This window comes from Choloepus didactylus, chromosome 10 (assembly GCF_015220235.1).
Source record: "Choloepus didactylus isolate mChoDid1 chromosome 10, mChoDid1.pri, whole genome shotgun sequence".
Lineage (NCBI taxonomy): Eukaryota > Metazoa > Chordata > Mammalia > Pilosa > Megalonychidae > Choloepus > Choloepus didactylus.
This window is the reverse complement of record NC_051316.1, coordinates 70,116,304-70,132,721: the sequence shown is the minus strand read 5'-3', so window position 1 is coordinate 70,132,721 and position 16,418 is coordinate 70,116,304. Positions and strand designations below refer to the sequence as shown.

The following is a 16,418-nucleotide window of genomic DNA, read 5'->3' as shown; positions in this document are numbered from 1 at the left end:
CCTGAAAAAAGAGTATGCCACTACTGACCATCTTGGGTCATTCACATACAGACCAAACTATCCAGTGATACTTGACTTGAAAAGAGGAAACCTGGGAAATTAAATAATTTAGGCTCATATGCACAGCAATTCCACTCCCCACACCTACCACCACAAAATAACAGGACTATCAAAAGAGTTCTAGTAAAGGTATGCTGACATGTTCCTTACTTTCATGGGGCAGGGGGGTGGGGAATCTAAGAGTTTTATGGGCATCCTAATAACACTAAGCTAGATTCATGCACATAAAGGGCATATCTTTCACACCTGACGTAGTATATCAATGCTTCCATGAAGGAAATCTAGAGGGGAGAAAGAAGATTTAAAATGTAGCCCAGGAATGATTCCTTCAAAGTTGTTCTTAACATCAGAAAAAAGGATCTAGACAGCTTTATCAAGTAAAAATCTGTGATTGCTAAGATGATAAGCATCCCACTGGATTGGAACTTCATGTATTTAATGTGTAAACTGAACCCTAAATGTAAGAAAACAGAAAAAAATACAAATGACACAAATTCTCTGGTCCCCGAGAAGGGAAATTCAGAAATGGGGAATAGAAAGATCTGGGGGTAAATTCAGAAAATAAAAATTCTTGTCTTCAGTATTTAAATGGCCCACATGAAAGAAGCTCCTCAGAGAACCTGGTACAAAAGTTCACAGTCCCCCATCTCAACCAGAAGAGGGTCTGCTTGGAACTTACCAATGGCTTTTTCAGTCTCTTCACTGATGGTGATGGTAATGATCTTCTCCAGCCCCATCAGCTCCTTTAGCTGTGACCTGCCCCAGAGCCTTGACGTGGGAAAGCAGGAGACCCTCACAGTGTTGGGTCAAATGGGGAGAATCTCCCCTTTCTCCTGCCTGAACGACAGGACTGACTTCAGACTCCCCTGGGAGATGGAGGATGGCAGCCAGGTCCAGAAGGCCCAGGTCCTGTCTGTCCTCCATGAGACGCTCCAGCAAATGTTCAACCTCCTCCACACAGAGGGCTCCTCTGCCGCTTGGAACACGACCCTCCTGGACCAACTGCGCTCGGGCCTTCATCACCAGCTGGAGGACCTGGAGACCTGTTTGCTGCAGGAGACGGGAGAGGCAGAATCGCTGCTGACATTGGAGGGCCCTGTGCTGGCCGTGAGGAGGTACTTCCAGGGAATCCGTCTCTATCTGCAAGAGAAGAAACACAGGGAGGTTGTCAGAGTGGAACTCAGGAGATGCTTTCTCTTTGTAAAAGTGCTCACAAGAAAACTCAGGAAGTTAGGAGGAAACTGATCCCAGAGATGAATGTCCTAGATCAGACACTCAATTTTTCAGTCATTTCAAAAGCTGTTATTTTTTGTTTCAGCTATGAAATAATTTGAATCATATTTAGCATTTTTTAACAGTAAAATTAGGCATATATATGACCAAATATCTTCAGAATCTGGAGAAATGTAACTGGTGCATGGTAACTGAACTTAATGTTGTAAAACATGTATTTATTTATTTAATCATTTGAATTAATTTATAATTTTTTAAAGGTTTTTGTATTCATATGTTCTATTTTATATAAATATGTTTACATTTGCCTGTTTAATAAATAGACTTTAGTAGTTTAATACCTTCTTATTAAATTTATTTTAAGATATTTCTGTTCTTTAAAGAGAAAAGAACTTTCCCCTAAGTCCTAATTCAGCAAACTAAATAGGAGACTATATGGTTCAGTGCCTTCATTCGTTCATTCATGTCCCAAGGAAGGGGGAGGGCAGTGAGTTTACCTGCTGAGTGAAGTGGAGCCACATGGTTTTCACAATCACACAGTCACACCATGTGATGGTTAAGTTCAAGTGTCAACTTGGCAAGGTGATGGTGTCCAGGTGTCTGGTCAAGCAAGCACTGGCCTAACCATTACTGCAAGAACATCTGTGGCCGGTTAAATAGACCAGAAGGCTGGTTTATTAAATTATCAGTCAACTAACTGCACCTGTGGCTGATACATCCACAAGGGGCATGTCTTCCGCAATGAGAGAATTCAATCAGCTGGATTTAATCCAGTCAGTTAAAGTCTTTTAAGGGAGAAAGAGAGGGCTTTCATTTCTTTTTCAGCTAGCCAGTGAAGTGTTTCCCGAGGAGTTCATCAGACACCTTCATCGGAGTTGCCAGTTCGCTGCCTGCCCTACAGAATTTGGACTTGTGCATCCTGCCCTACAGAATTTGGACTCATGCATCCCCATGAGTTGCATGAGACACTTTTGTAAAATCTTATATTACAGATATCTCTTGTTGGTTTTGTTTCTCTAGAGAACCCTAACTAATACACACTGTTTAAGCTATATAATTATACAATTGTCTTCAACAATCAAGGCTATTGGGTTGCAGTTCAACAGTTTCAGGCATTTACTTCTAGCTACTCCTCCCATATACTTTAAACAATATAATGTAATCATAGCATTAGCAACCAAAAGGACCCTGACCTTTTTACTCAGAGGGGAATAACACAAGTCTCATTTGGTTCCTAAATCCAGGGCCAAGTCAAGGACTTTGTAAGGATTTTCACACTCTTTGTAAATTCAGAGACCATCAGGTAAAGAAAACTATAACCATCTCCAAATTCTAATATTCCAAAGTGGATGAAAAACAAGATAACTGTAATGACACTTCACATTTAGAAAAAGAAAGAAAGAATGGTACTGAAAACAGTGATTAAATTTAGCAAATCTGTTGTCTTGCTGATCAGGGACGGAAACAATTTTCTGAGTTTTCAGATACTTGGATTTGGATTGGATTTCAAGGCAGCCACACAATCAGTAATCTTGAATTGGTCTCATCTTACACATGGACTGTTCCTATCAGATTGCAAGTAAACATGCTCTTTAAAGAAAAAAGTAAGACTCATCTTATTATTTCAGCTTCACACAGTTTGAGCCCTTTTGATTGCTGTCAAGGGAAAGGCTCAAACATTGAAAGCATCACTCAGTACCAGCTAGAACTCACAGGCAGAGTGTCAGGAAGGTACATACGGTCCCCATTCTCCTCTACTGAGGGCGGCAAGCAAGGACAAGTCACAGCTGGAGCAAAGTGAATTGTTTCCAGGGAAGAAATCCACCCCACTTTACAGGTCTCCATTTTTATGGGGACATTAGGGTGGTGCCTAAGCAAGAACATGAGAATGAGGACTTTTGCATTTATGATATGAACCAGGTTACTGGGGAAAAACAACCTTGCAGCTGGATGTCAGCTTCTCAGGGGAGTAGTAAACAGCGGTTAGAATATCTCAAGTCGAGGCAGTGGAGATGCTTCACAGCCTTTCCCACCGGGTCCTTGTCCCGCTGCTCTCTGCTCTTCGTGTGATTCTGGTCTTTTCTTCAAATATGAGAAATTATCTTTCATTTATATCTTGGATTATTGATTCTTTTGCAACAATTCTTATTTATTCCTCAGGATTACCTATACTTTTATTAGGAACTCCATTCATTACTTCCCATAACACCTTATTTTCTATCATCATTTTTAATTCTTTTAAATTTCTTTTCTTCATTTAAAGAAAGTTTTTCAGGTTTGTCTTTCACATTAGAACATCATGGCTGATCTGTCATTTCTATTCTTTCTCTCTGCCATTTGGGTTTTAATTCTGCTGTTACATTTTTATTTTCCTTCTATCTTCACTTCTTAGATCTCTCTTGTTATCTCATTCTCTTATATTTTCTTCTTGTGGAAATATGTGTATATGAATGCAAATGGAAGACTAACTATGCCCTGACATGCCTTGAATTGATCATTTGAAGAACAAATTAATCCTAATATTGACTTCCTTTCATAAGAAATACACCCTGACTCATAATGTGATTTTATCTAAGAGGCAAAAACATGGTAATTTCAAAGTTTCAGCTGTGAAGACATCAGTAGGGAGATGAATTGGTAATAGATCCCCATTTTTCGAGGGCAGAGGTTTTGCAGCACATAGTCTTTTAAGGCAAAGCACAATTGTAGGGAAGCTTTAGTGCAAATTCTATCACTTCAAGGGAAATGATTCCTTTCTCAATATGGGTATTTTCTACTGTCACTGAGAATGTCGTTTGGGACCTCTGTGAGTTTGTATGTGTGTAGGTGTGTTTCATTCAATATTTACTTACCGCATGATCCAAAAGATCATATATTCAGCACCACACACAGGAGTTGAGATTCTAGAAGAAGATTTGAAATGCCAAAGCTCACTCTGCACTCTCTTAATGAAATTTCTCTCTTGCTCACATCTCCAACCTCAGCCTTTGTGCAGGTTTGAAATCATTATGGATCCCAGAAGAGCCATGATCTTTTAACCCAATCTTGTTGGGTGGAACCTTGTGATTGATTGTTTCCACAGAGATATGACTTACCCAACTGTGGGTGAGATCTTTGACTAAATTATTTCCATGCTGGTGTTGCCTCACCCATTCAGGATGGGCTTGATTGGTTCACTGGAGTATTTAAGAGAGCTCAAGAGCTGGAGATGCAGACAGAAGGATGTTTGGAGATGCCAAGCTAAAAGATGAAACCCAGAGTTTGCCCTGGAGAAGCTAAGAGAGGACCCCCCAGACACTTAGAGAGAAAGAAGCAAGAATGCACAGGAGCTGAGAGAGAGGAGCAAAGACAGAAGCCAAGAGACATTTTGGAGAAAGCCATTTGGAAACACAATCCGGGAGCAAACAAGCAGACACCAGCCACGTCCCTTCCCAGCTGACAGAGGTGTTCCAGACAACATCGGACTTTCTTCCAGTGAAGGTATCCTTTTATTGATGCCTTAGTTTGGACATTTTTATGGTCTTAGAGCTGTAAATTTGTAACCTGCTAAAGCCCCTTTAAAAAAGTCAATCCACTTCCAGTATTTTGCATAACAGCAGCTCTAGCAAACTGGAACAGCCTTCATCTAGCATTTTATTTTTTCTATATACAATAATTCCAATTTTGGGGAAAAAATTCCCTGGGAATTGCTTTATTGAATGGACTATATTGGGGCTAAGGAGTGAGGAACTTAGGTTTAGAGCAACCCCTGTGGCTAGGGAGTGTGATTCCACTGAAGTGCGGTGGGAGTGGATCACATGGTAGAGATTTGAAAGAGGCAATTTCCCAGAGGAAATTATGTAAGTATATTTTCTGCTATCAGATAGTCTTATATTTCTAAAATTACTCTTCTTAATCATGATGAATTACTGTACTAATGTAATTTTGAATTATGTCACCTTGGAAAGCATGTGGACTTGGGGTAAGATCAGTTGGGTTTGAATGATAGTACTGCTACTTACTACCATCTACAGTATGTTGATCTTGCATACAGTAGGTGCTCAATAAATGGTAGTTACTAATATTTACTGGTATGCGGTAAAGAGTAAGTTGTTGTAGTCAAATATGTGATGATTTTTGTTAACGATTTATGAGTATTTTAAGTTAGAGTGCTCCAGAGTCTTAGCCACTAATTACTCTTTAAATAGTATTTCCCAATTCTTTTTATCCTTATTTTTCTATATTATTTTTAGAAAAAATAATATTGTGCTAAAATTTCAGTACTGCCATCATGTTTCTGTTCACATTTTTATACATTTAATGTTTTATATTATTTGCATTTTAGTTCCATGACTTTTATAATTTAGTTATGAATTCATTTGTTTCATTAATATATTGACCCTATTTTTCAAATTTAACACTTTTCATTGAATTCTCATGGATATTGGTATTGCTATTAATAATTATTAATATCTCATTGATGATAATATTGTGACTCTACTTCTTTCCCTCATATATTCTTGCTCTATCTTTGCCCATCCTATGCTTTTTTATTTTTTAATTATTTTATTTGAAGCATTTCCCCTATTGAGAGTAATAATGGGGTAGTTTTTTAAACCAATGAAGAGTTTTTCTTTAAATAGGGAAGTTTAAGCAGTTCATATTTAATATCTTAATCTTTCTGTTTGGGGTTCTCAATATTATTGATTTATGCCTTACTTTTACATTACCTTTATATGTGTTTGACACTCATCATATCCCCTTCAATTTTCCAATTGTTATTAATTTAAAGACTATATTTTAAAAATCAACTTAAATTATCTCATAATTTTTTAATTAAAATTTCACCAATTTAAACTCATTCCATGGCTCATTGCCAGTTCCTTCTAGGGCTGTTACTTTTAGTGAGCCTGAATAGAGTTTGTAGTTGGCATGATATGAATAGAGATACATGAGAATTTATATTCATATATAAATAGGTGAGGAGGTTGAAGAAGTTAGTTGAATAGAAATTGATTCCTGATTGTATTATTTTGTTCACAAATGATATTAATTTTGAATGCTCTTAGAGTGACAGTAATTTGATGCAATGTGCTAGATTAGTGACATAGTCTTAGAAATTTTCAGAAATCTTGTGGTCAATAAGGTAGTGATCTATTTGGATCAAACACTTCTCATATGCAAATTAAGCATATGAATGGAAAGCAATGCAATTGACATGCCGGTCTAGCTTTGTAATCTGGCTCTGAATACTGTTCTCATTGTGGAATGCAAAACAGTTTTGGTTGATGATAAGACTGTTGCCATCATTAGTCATAGCTTCTGCATGTTTTTAAGGCTGTGTATTTGAAACTGTGGTGAGGTACATTTACAATTAAGGAAAGAGCTGAAAGATCTACTTGAGTGCCATGTGGATTCTCCCTTTCTCTTGGCTCACCACACCCTTTAATGAAGAATGCAGATAAATTGGTTAGGTCTGAGTGTAGAGTTTAAGCATCAGAGCTTACCTTATCCATCTATTACGTAAGCCTTTAATGGCCTTTTTCTTTTGGTGACTTGTCATCCAACCCTGGACTGGATCAAGTTAAAACAATGAGAGTACAGAGATTTTAAGCAACATCCCTCCATGCTCCAAGCTCTCAGCTTGGGAGTCTTCCTGTACATGGTGATACAGCCGTTAACCAATGACGGGTAAACCTGGAGTTTTACTGTCATCTGCTGGATGTAGCTTAGAGGCTGGGCATATTGGTCTCCCTTCCATGATAACCAGCTGTGAAGAATGCAGGATGTTAGAAATAAAGAAAAGATGTCCTGTCCATTGAAAAGCAAATACATAAAAGCATAAATAAGAAAAAAATCCAATTATAAATGTGAAATTTATGTTTGTAATCCCCATATTCATCTTTTTACTACAAAGGCAAACTTATTTCTTATTTTTGGTTAAGTAACTCAAGAACAGAAAGTACAAGATCACATAGAAAATGAACCAGAATAACAAGGTTGAGTTTGCTTGAGCTGTATTAATAAAAGCAAAAATTTCTCCTAACATTTGTCAATTACTGATATGTTCGAATTAATTTTAAAGTAGGGCCCCATTCTGTCTGTGAAGGTTGATTTCCTCAGATTCTTAAAAACGTTAAATAGAGATAAGTGACATCAATGAAAACATCAGAGCACAAACCCTAGAAAATTTGACTCTCCATAAATGAAACCCCAAAACCTGGCAAAAATGGTCAAAATCTACTTTTTCAAAAATTTGGAAATAGACCAAAGACTTACAAAAACTTGGAAGTATTTACTCAAGGAAAACAGCCAAATCTCAGTAAGAACAACAAGAGTTGTGGTTTTTAACTTGCCCTAGTACTCTCCCCTACACTCAAGCTCAGTAGGAGCCTTAAAAAAATAACAGATTGCATTCCAGGTACTGGAGGGAGTAGAATGGAGCTGGAGTGTCTTCACATCTTCATTGCCAAAGAGTGTTATTATTTGACATGTTGGGTGCTTCCTGAAAGACCCCATTGGAAATGGTTATCTTTATTTTACCTGTCTCAGAGCTCACCCAATGCTGAAAACTTCTCCCTGGAGAGCGTTCTCAAAAACATTTACAAACAACTGTTTTAATGTAGTGGCTACCTGAGGCAATGGGTAACAGTAGGGCCAAACAATATCCTAGTTTAAAAGCTCAGAAGTAAAAGCTGAGGAATAAGATGTCCACAGGGGCTTTGAGAAACTCAGTATATTCCTGGGAATCTAGAAGGGCATGTACAGTTACAGAGTCATGCAAATGATCAGGAAAACCTGATAAAGACTTAATCTCCTGCTCTGGTTGACCTTAAGACTTGGCATAATCAGAAGTGAAGACTAAGGCAAAGTTGTAAACTGCCTGGTGGGGTATTAAGGGGATGCCCCACCATGCTCACAGAGCTCCTTGACAAAGACAGAGATGAATTGTTTCCAGGCATTGAAGGAAATCTCTATTCAATCATTAGTTGACCCCTAGCTAACTGATTGGAGACATCAGTGGCCACATATAACAAATAATACAGACTTTACAGAATTTGTACAGAAAATTCACTAACAAACAAAGAACAACAACCTACCATACGCAGCAACAACACACTTTGGGGGGCACTGATTTCCAGAGTTGCCACTTTATATTAATTTAAATGTGAAGTTTTCAACAAATCATGATGAGAAATACAAAAATGGAAAAACCAAGAAAGTATTGCCCATACACATTAGGAAAATAACAACAATCAATTATAAACTGTCCCTGACGAAGACCAGATTTAGATTTACTAGAAAAAGACTTAAATTACCTGTCTTAAATGTTTTCAAACAGCTAAAGGAAATAATGTCTAAATAACTAAAGGGAAGTATGAGAAAAATGTCTCACCATGTGGAGAATAACAATAAAGAGACAGAAATTCTTAAAAGATACCAAATAGAAATTCTGGGACTGAAAATTATAGAAGTTGAAATGAAAAACTAAGTGGAAGGATTCAACAGCAGATTTGAGCAGGCAGAAGAAAGAATAAGAGAACTTGAAGAGAGGCCAATTGAAATTATGCAGTCTGATAAGCAGAAAGGAATAAGAATGAAAAATACAAGCAGAGTCTAAGGAACTGTAGGACATCAAGTGGACTAACATATACATAATGGCAGTGGCAGAAGGAGAAGAGAGATGGAAAGGGGAAAAAAGAATATATGAAGAAATAATGGCCAAAAAAAATCCCAACTTTGATGAAAGACATGGATGTATGTAAAAAAGAAATTCAACAAACTCCAAGCAGAGAAAATTCAGAGATCCACAGTGAGACATATTATAATCAAACTGATGAAAGCCAAAGACAAGGGAGACTTGAAAGCAGCAGGAAATGACTCATCACCTGCTGGTAATCCTAAATAAGATTAACAGCCAATTTCTGTTCAGAAGGTACGGAGAACAGGAGCATTCAGAAGATACAGTTAAAGCACTGAAAGAAAAAAACAAAAACTGTCAGCCAAGAATTCAATGCCTGCAAAACTATCCTTCAAATATAAGGAGAAACTAGGACACAGCAGGGAAACAAAAGCCGATGGAGTCCTTTAGACTAAAATGAAAAGAACACTAAACAGTAACTTAAAGCCTTGCAAAGAAGCAAAGAACACTGGTAAAAGTAACTACATAGAAAAATACTAAATCCTGTATCATTACACTTTTGGTCTGTAAATCTTATTTTTATTTCCTAGATGATTGAAAAGACAAATGCATAAAACAATAATCATAAGTCTATGTTAATGGGCATACAATGCACAAAGATGTCATTTCTAACAATAACAATATAAAGAGGGAGACAGAGCTATATAGGAGCACAATTTCTATATGCTATTGAAGCTAAGTTCTATTAATTCAAACAAGATATTGTAAGTTTAAGATGTTACTTGTAATCCCCAGGGTAATCACTAGAAAATAACTAAAAGTACAAGAAAAGGAAATGAAAAGTGAACTAAAATGGTGCAGTAGAAAAAAATCAATCACAAAAGAAGGCAGTATTATAGGACTTGGGAAAATACAAAGATATGACATATGGAAGACAAATAGCAAAATGGAAGAGGTAAGTCCTTCCTTAGCAGTAATTACCATAAATGTAAGTGAATTAACCTTTCCCATTAAAAGACAGAGTTGGAAGAATGAACGAAAACAAAATAAAACAACAATAACAACAAAAAACAATCCAACTAACCAACCACTGTTTGTAGGACTTTAGACCCGGAGACACAAATAGATTAAGAGTTAAAAGATGGAAAAAGATATTCCATGAAAACAGTAACCAAAAGAGCACTGGGGTAGATATATTACAATGAGAAATGATAGGTTTATGATAAAAATATTACTAGAGACAAAGAAGGATATTACATATTGATAAAAGGATAACAAAAGAGATAATAATTGTAAACAAACATACACAATTTCAAGATAGAAAACTCAGAAAATAAGGAATAGAAGGAAACTTCTTTAACATGATAAAGGGCATTTGTGGGGAAAAAAAATCACTGCTAATATCTTACTCAATGGTGAAAGACTGAACAGTTTTATTCTAAGACCAGGAGCAACACAAAGATACCCTCTTTCTCCATTGCTACTTAATATTATATTGGAAGCCCTAACCAGAATGACTAGGCAAGAAAAGAAATAAAAATCAACCAAGTTAAAGAAGAAAAGTAAAACTGTCTCTATTTGCAGATGCCTTGATTCTATAGATATAGAAAATCCTAAAGAATACACACACACACACACACAAAACTATTAGAACAAATAAATGAATTCAGCAAAGTATCAGGTACAAGATAAACATACAAAGACTATATACCAGCAATGAATACTCTGAAAATGAAATTAAGAAAGCAATTCCACTTACAATAGCATACAAAAGAACAAAATACTTTAGAATAAATTTAACCAATGAGGTGCAAGATCTGCACACTGGAAACTACAAAACACTGTTGAAAGAAGTTAAAGAACCCTAAATAAATGGAAAGACATCCCAGGTTCATGGATGGTAAAACTTAATACTGTTAAGAGCTCAATACTACCCAAAGTGAGCTATAGAATCGACGCAACCCCTATCAAAAACCCAACGGCCTTTTTTGTAGAAATGTAAAAGTCAATCCCAGAATTCATATGGAATTGCAAGTGATCCTCAAAGCCAAAAAAATCTTGAAAAAGAAAACAAAATTGGAGGACTCACATCTTCTGATTTCAGAACTTACTAGAAAGCTACAGTAATAAAGAGTGTGATGCTAGCATTAGGATAGACATATACACCAATGAAAGAGAAAAACCTATAAACAACTCAACAACAAAAAGATAAACAACCCAATAAAAAGGGCAAACAACCTGAATAGACATTTCTCCAAAAAGATATACAGGTAGTCAAACAGCACACATAAAGATATTCAACATCATTAATCATTATTGAAATGCGAATCAAAACTTCAATGAGGTATCGCTCCATAGCCAGTAGGATGGTAATAATAATAATAAAATGGATAGAAATTTACAAAGCATTGGCAAGGATGTAGACAAATTAGAACCCTTGTGTATTGCTGGTGGGAATGAAAAATGGGTTGGCCACTGGGGAAAATAGTTTGTTATTTCCTCAATAATTTAAACAGAGTTATCATATGAACTCCCAGGCATATATCCCAAGGAATTTAGACCAGGAATTCAACAAAAACTTGTACATGAATGTACATAGCAGCACTACTCATAACAGCCAACAGGCAGAAAAAACATAGATGTCCATCAACAGATGAATGGATAAATAAAATGTTGTCTATCCATACAATGGAATATTATTCAGCCATGAAAAGTAATGAAGTACTGATAAATGCTACAATGTGGGTAAACATTGAAAACATTATGCTAAATGAAAGAAGTCAGACACAAAAGGCCACATACAGTAGGATTCCATTTATATGAAATATCCAGAATAGGCAAATACAAGTAGACAGAAAGCAGATTAGTGGAGGTAAGAATCAGGAGTAACTGCTTTTTAGTCCTTTTAGAGTCCTTTTAGAGTGACAGAAATGTTCTAGAACTGCATAATGGTGATGGCTGCACAATGTTGTGATGTACTACATGTCACTAATGACAAATTTTATATTTTGCATATTTTAACACACACACAAGATCAATGAAAAATAAAAGATAACAAGTATCAAAGTTGTCATATTTACCACACTTGTCTCCCTTTCCCTCTAATCATACACTTAGACTCCCTTTCCCAGCCTCTGTATGGGTGAGCATGTGAATGAATGTTGGTCAGTGAAGTGTGGCTGGAAGTGATGCTTGCCCAGTACACGCTTGGCCCATGAAAGCATCCCCAAATGATCTGCCAAGCACCTCAGCCACATTTGGAGAACAATGCTCAGGATGGGAAAGACACACAATAGAAAGTAACAGGTTCTCTGAATATATATATATATATATATATATATATATATATACACACACACACATATATATGTATATATATATATAGAAAGAGAGAGAGAGTGAGAGAGAGAGAGAGAGAGAGGACTCAAAAAGAAACATGACAATGAAGAAGGATTTGTTGTACCAGGTATCAAAACAAACAAACAGAGAAGGACAAGGTTTAGGAGGACAGTGTGTGCTAATTCACTGAGTTTCCCAGCACCTAGCACGGGACCTAATATAGTTAAGGTATGGAGGCCAGGGACCAGCATTAACAGGTGTCTTGCTTAGATTCTCATCTCAGTAGAAGGCCACACTGTTCAGCACATTATTGCTGACCTCTGACTGCAAACTTCATTCTTGGCTTTGGGAGTGGATTGGATTCCGGATTCTATGACAGATAAGAGGCTTGTGGTAAAGAGACCAGCAAGAGGCTCCAGACAGTACTTAGTTATTCATCGGTTTGATTTTTTCCCCATTTTTGCATGTGGCAGGAAGTGAGAGAACATTCATTCATGAATGCACAAACAGTGACCTGAGGTATCTTGGAAATACTTTGGGAGGAAAACTACTTTAAAAGACTGGACTCCCTGTTAATACTTCCTAGGTGGGCTCAGAGTAAGGTAAGCTCATTTGTACTCAGAGGGTAGGGTCATCTGAGTCACCCTTATCATATCTTCATGCACTGAAATAGATTATTAAATCAAAAAGCAGGTTACAGAATAATAATCATAGTATCATCATTTCTTTGGATTGTATTCTTAAAACATTCCTGGTAGACAGAAGATAGCCAGCATGAAGCAGAAGTGTGTTTAGGGCTAAGTATCCAGGGTCACATACAGGAAAAGGAACATAAAGAAACAGTCTTATGGGTTTACCTTCCGTGAAAGAAGAATACAGTATCTTAGAGGTGTGGAGATTTGTTTGACCTAGTTTTATGCAGCAAAGGAGGAGATGTGTACCTCTTGGGAAAACTGAATAGAAAAATCACAGGATTCTCTTGAACTTTTGTCTAGATGAGTAAGTTAAGTGCACATTATTTTAATAACATTTAACGCAACTTAAGATTTAATTAACCTTATACTAAATGAGGTATACCACTGTGATAAATAAAAAGACTATTAGTCTAATCCTTTTAATGATCCTAAATAACAGGAAATCATTTGGATTCATGTCAGATGAACAAGATGGGCTATCAAACTGTATAAAAGTATTTGGTATAAAAAATGGAGTTCTTTGAGACAATTGAGAGTTATATTCTTAGCTGTTACGTTAGTCAGATTAGCAGATTTTTTTCTTAGTAATAGTTTCTAATATACTCTCCCTTTTTCTAAGGGAGGGATGGATAGATGAGAAGGAGGCCAGCCAAATACAGAGGAAATACATTAAGAACCTATGTTACCAATATTAAGTCCATTAATCCATGACCGTGGGATGCTTTTCCATTTATTTAGGTGTTCCGTAATCTCTTTTAGCAATATTTCATGGTTTTTGAAAGGACAAGTCTTTCAAATCTGTGATGGTTAATTTCATGTGTCCACTTGGCTGGATCATGGTGTCCAGCTATTTGGGCACACAAGCACTGGCCTGATTGTTACAGTGAGGGTATTTAAAATCGTTAGTCTGTGGATGGCAATTAGGGCTGATTACATAACAAAGGGGATGCCTTCATCAATGGGAGAAGTCCATTCCAATCAGCTGAAGGGCTTAACAGGAGAACTGATTATTTAAGCAGTCAAAAAGGAGAATGTCTATCTCTACTTCCTCCAGCTAGCTTCTCCTGGGGAATTCATCAAAACTTCACCAGAGTCCCAACTTGTGTCCTGCCCTGTGGAATTTGGATTTGTCTATCCCCACACCGTGAGCTAATTCTTATAAGAAATCCCTTAACAATCCATACATACATATAAATATATATATAAATACATATCTATCTATATATATATATACCCTGTAAGTTCTATTTCAGTGAAGAATATTGATTAATACAACAACCGTGGCTAAATTTATTCCTAGTCTTTTTTTAGATGCTATTGTAAATGGAATTGTTTTCTTAATTCTATTTCAGATTGCTGATGTATAGAAACATTAGTAATTTTGTGCAATGATCTTGTATTCATCAATTTTGCTGAATTCATTTATTAACCACGGCAGCTTTCTTGTGGATTCTTTGGAATGTTCCATATTTAAGATCATGTCTTTTGACAACAGAGATAGTATTACTTTTTTCTTTCTGATTTGAATGGTTTACATCCTTCACTTTTATACTCACTTTCTGTTAACAATATGAGAATTTACCAAACCCCATTCTTTGATACTGAGGGATGCCTTCACAAAATCAGGTGAATGATAGTTAGCTTTCAGGTTTTTTCTCCTTTCTACTCAGGATGTGACTGCATAATGATGCCATACACTAATCAGAATGCATTTTTAAGATTGAATGCCAAAGAGGCTGAGTCTAGAAGGTACTAAAATATCCTCATTCTCTTCATTTTTCAGAGAGAGGCACTTTCTGGCCTTTCTTAGGCCAGCTGTCTAGAAGACTGTAAGCAACTAGAAGGCAGGTGTAAAAATTTATTCAACTTTGTGTTCCTAACACCACACCTAGTAAAAAGTACATAGAAGGAGCTCAAACACTCTTTATAAAGTGAAAAAGAGTAACATGATAAAAATGCCACCAATAATTTCTAGGTATATTTTGAGAAACAACAAAATAATGAAAATGAAACCATTTGAGAAAATGAAAAGACATTACAATCTAAACTTTTAAAAATATACAATACAGTTGCAGTTCTATGCTTGAAATATTTAGAATGCAGAAGAAAGAAATGAAAAATCAGGGACTGTCACACATGTAAAGCTTACTCTCTCTTCCTCAGATCTCTCCCCTGCTCTCCGGGGTCCACAGATTAGACAGAGTTCACTTTCCTAGGCTCACTCAGTTCTTCATTAGCTCATGAAGCTTCTCTCCTGTCACAGGCAGTAAGCAGATGACTGGGCCCATGCCATGGGCTTTTCTCCACAGATCTCTTCTTTAAATAGCTAAACTATGTGTTGGGGAATCAAATTCAATACCTCCTCAAAATGCCCATCATAGTATGGCACATGCTGGATATTCCCACTCCCTCTTCATTCAGGTGCTTACCTGGCTTTATTTTGTGAGATAAGCCTTTGGTCTATCTTTGGTCTATCTACCAACAAAAGTGTGTGAAGCAAGAAAATTGTTTTGTTAAAACTGCATTTATTTCCCATAACTTAAAAATAAATAGTATAGGCTTGTACAAAACACATTAAACAGTTGTTTTCTGAACAATAAATACTTAAATACTGTGAACAGCATAAATATTTCAATAATTTAAATAGGTAAATACAAATAAAAACTTCTTTAGTTATAGCAAATGGAAAATGCATATTTGTTCTAAATGGCTTAGGATACATTTTATATAGTCTTTTAATGATTCCATAAATCTCCCATGATTTATTTTTCTTCTGGCATAAAAACAGTGATGAAGATTGCACTCTCAGTCTTGGAAACAGCAGGTTGACCAGGCAGACCGTTTTGAAAATCAACATCTTCTTTATTTCCTGAGGTTTCCTTTAAGCTTGTTAATGAAGAGAAAGCACTTTCTGATTTCAACCCGGACAACCTCCCAGGCACAGGAGCTATATTGCTTCTCTTTCAGATACACACTGATTCCTTGGAAGTACCTCTTCACAGCCAGTCTGGAGTTCTCACTTAACAAGGGTGTCTCTTCCACCTTCCTTTCTTTTTCCAAACATGTCTCCAGATCTTCCAGGTGCTGATGAAGTCCAATGAGGAATTTGTCCAGCAGGCTCTCATCCCAAGTCACAAGAGAGTCACTTGTGCTGAAGAGGTTGAAGATTTGCTGGAGCAGCTCATGCAGGACAGCAGTGGCATGTGTCTTCTCAAACTGGTTCCCATCCATCAGTACCTGAGGAAATTGGAAGTCAGTCCTGTCCTTCAGACATGACAGAATGGAGACTTTCTCCATTTGATTCAACAGTGTGAAGGTTTCCTGATGGCCATGGCTTGGACGCAGGACACAGGCCAGACGACAGGTAGGGATGGAGCAGAGCATCAGCAGAGCCATCAGCACAGACACTGGGAGGGCCATTGGGGAGCTGGGGATTCTGCAGTTCTGCCTGGAGAGGGAGCCTGGCCTCA

The 16,418-nt window shown here is 36.8% G+C and overlaps 2 protein-coding genes across 2 annotated transcripts; one reads left to right on the top strand and one right to left on the bottom strand.

Annotated features, from left to right (window-relative positions):
* The first annotated feature begins 741 nt into the window (after positions 1 to 741).
* On the top strand, positions 742 to 1,305 carry LOC119545222 (interferon omega-1-like). Its single transcript, XM_037850769.1, has one exon. It carries the CDS (start codon positions 742 to 744, stop codon positions 1,303 to 1,305), a length of 564 nt encoding a protein of 187 aa, XP_037706697.1.
* A 14,505-nt stretch (positions 1,306 to 15,810) lies between these two features.
* On the bottom strand, positions 15,811 to 16,368 carry LOC119505015 (interferon alpha-2-like). The gene has a single exon (XM_037797696.1). It carries the CDS (start codon positions 16,366 to 16,368, stop codon positions 15,811 to 15,813), a length of 558 nt encoding a protein of 185 aa, XP_037653624.1.
* Between the last annotated feature and the right edge of the window lie 50 nt (positions 16,369 to 16,418).

Excerpts from the sequence above, each read along its gene's own strand:
- LOC119545222 (XM_037850769.1), top strand. The coding sequence starts at position 742 with ATGGCTTTTTCAGTCTCTTCACTGATGGTGATGGTAATGATCTTCTCC.
- LOC119505015 (XM_037797696.1), bottom strand. The coding sequence starts at position 16,368 with ATGGCCCTCCCAGTGTCTGTGCTGATGGCTCTGCTGATGCTCTGCTCC.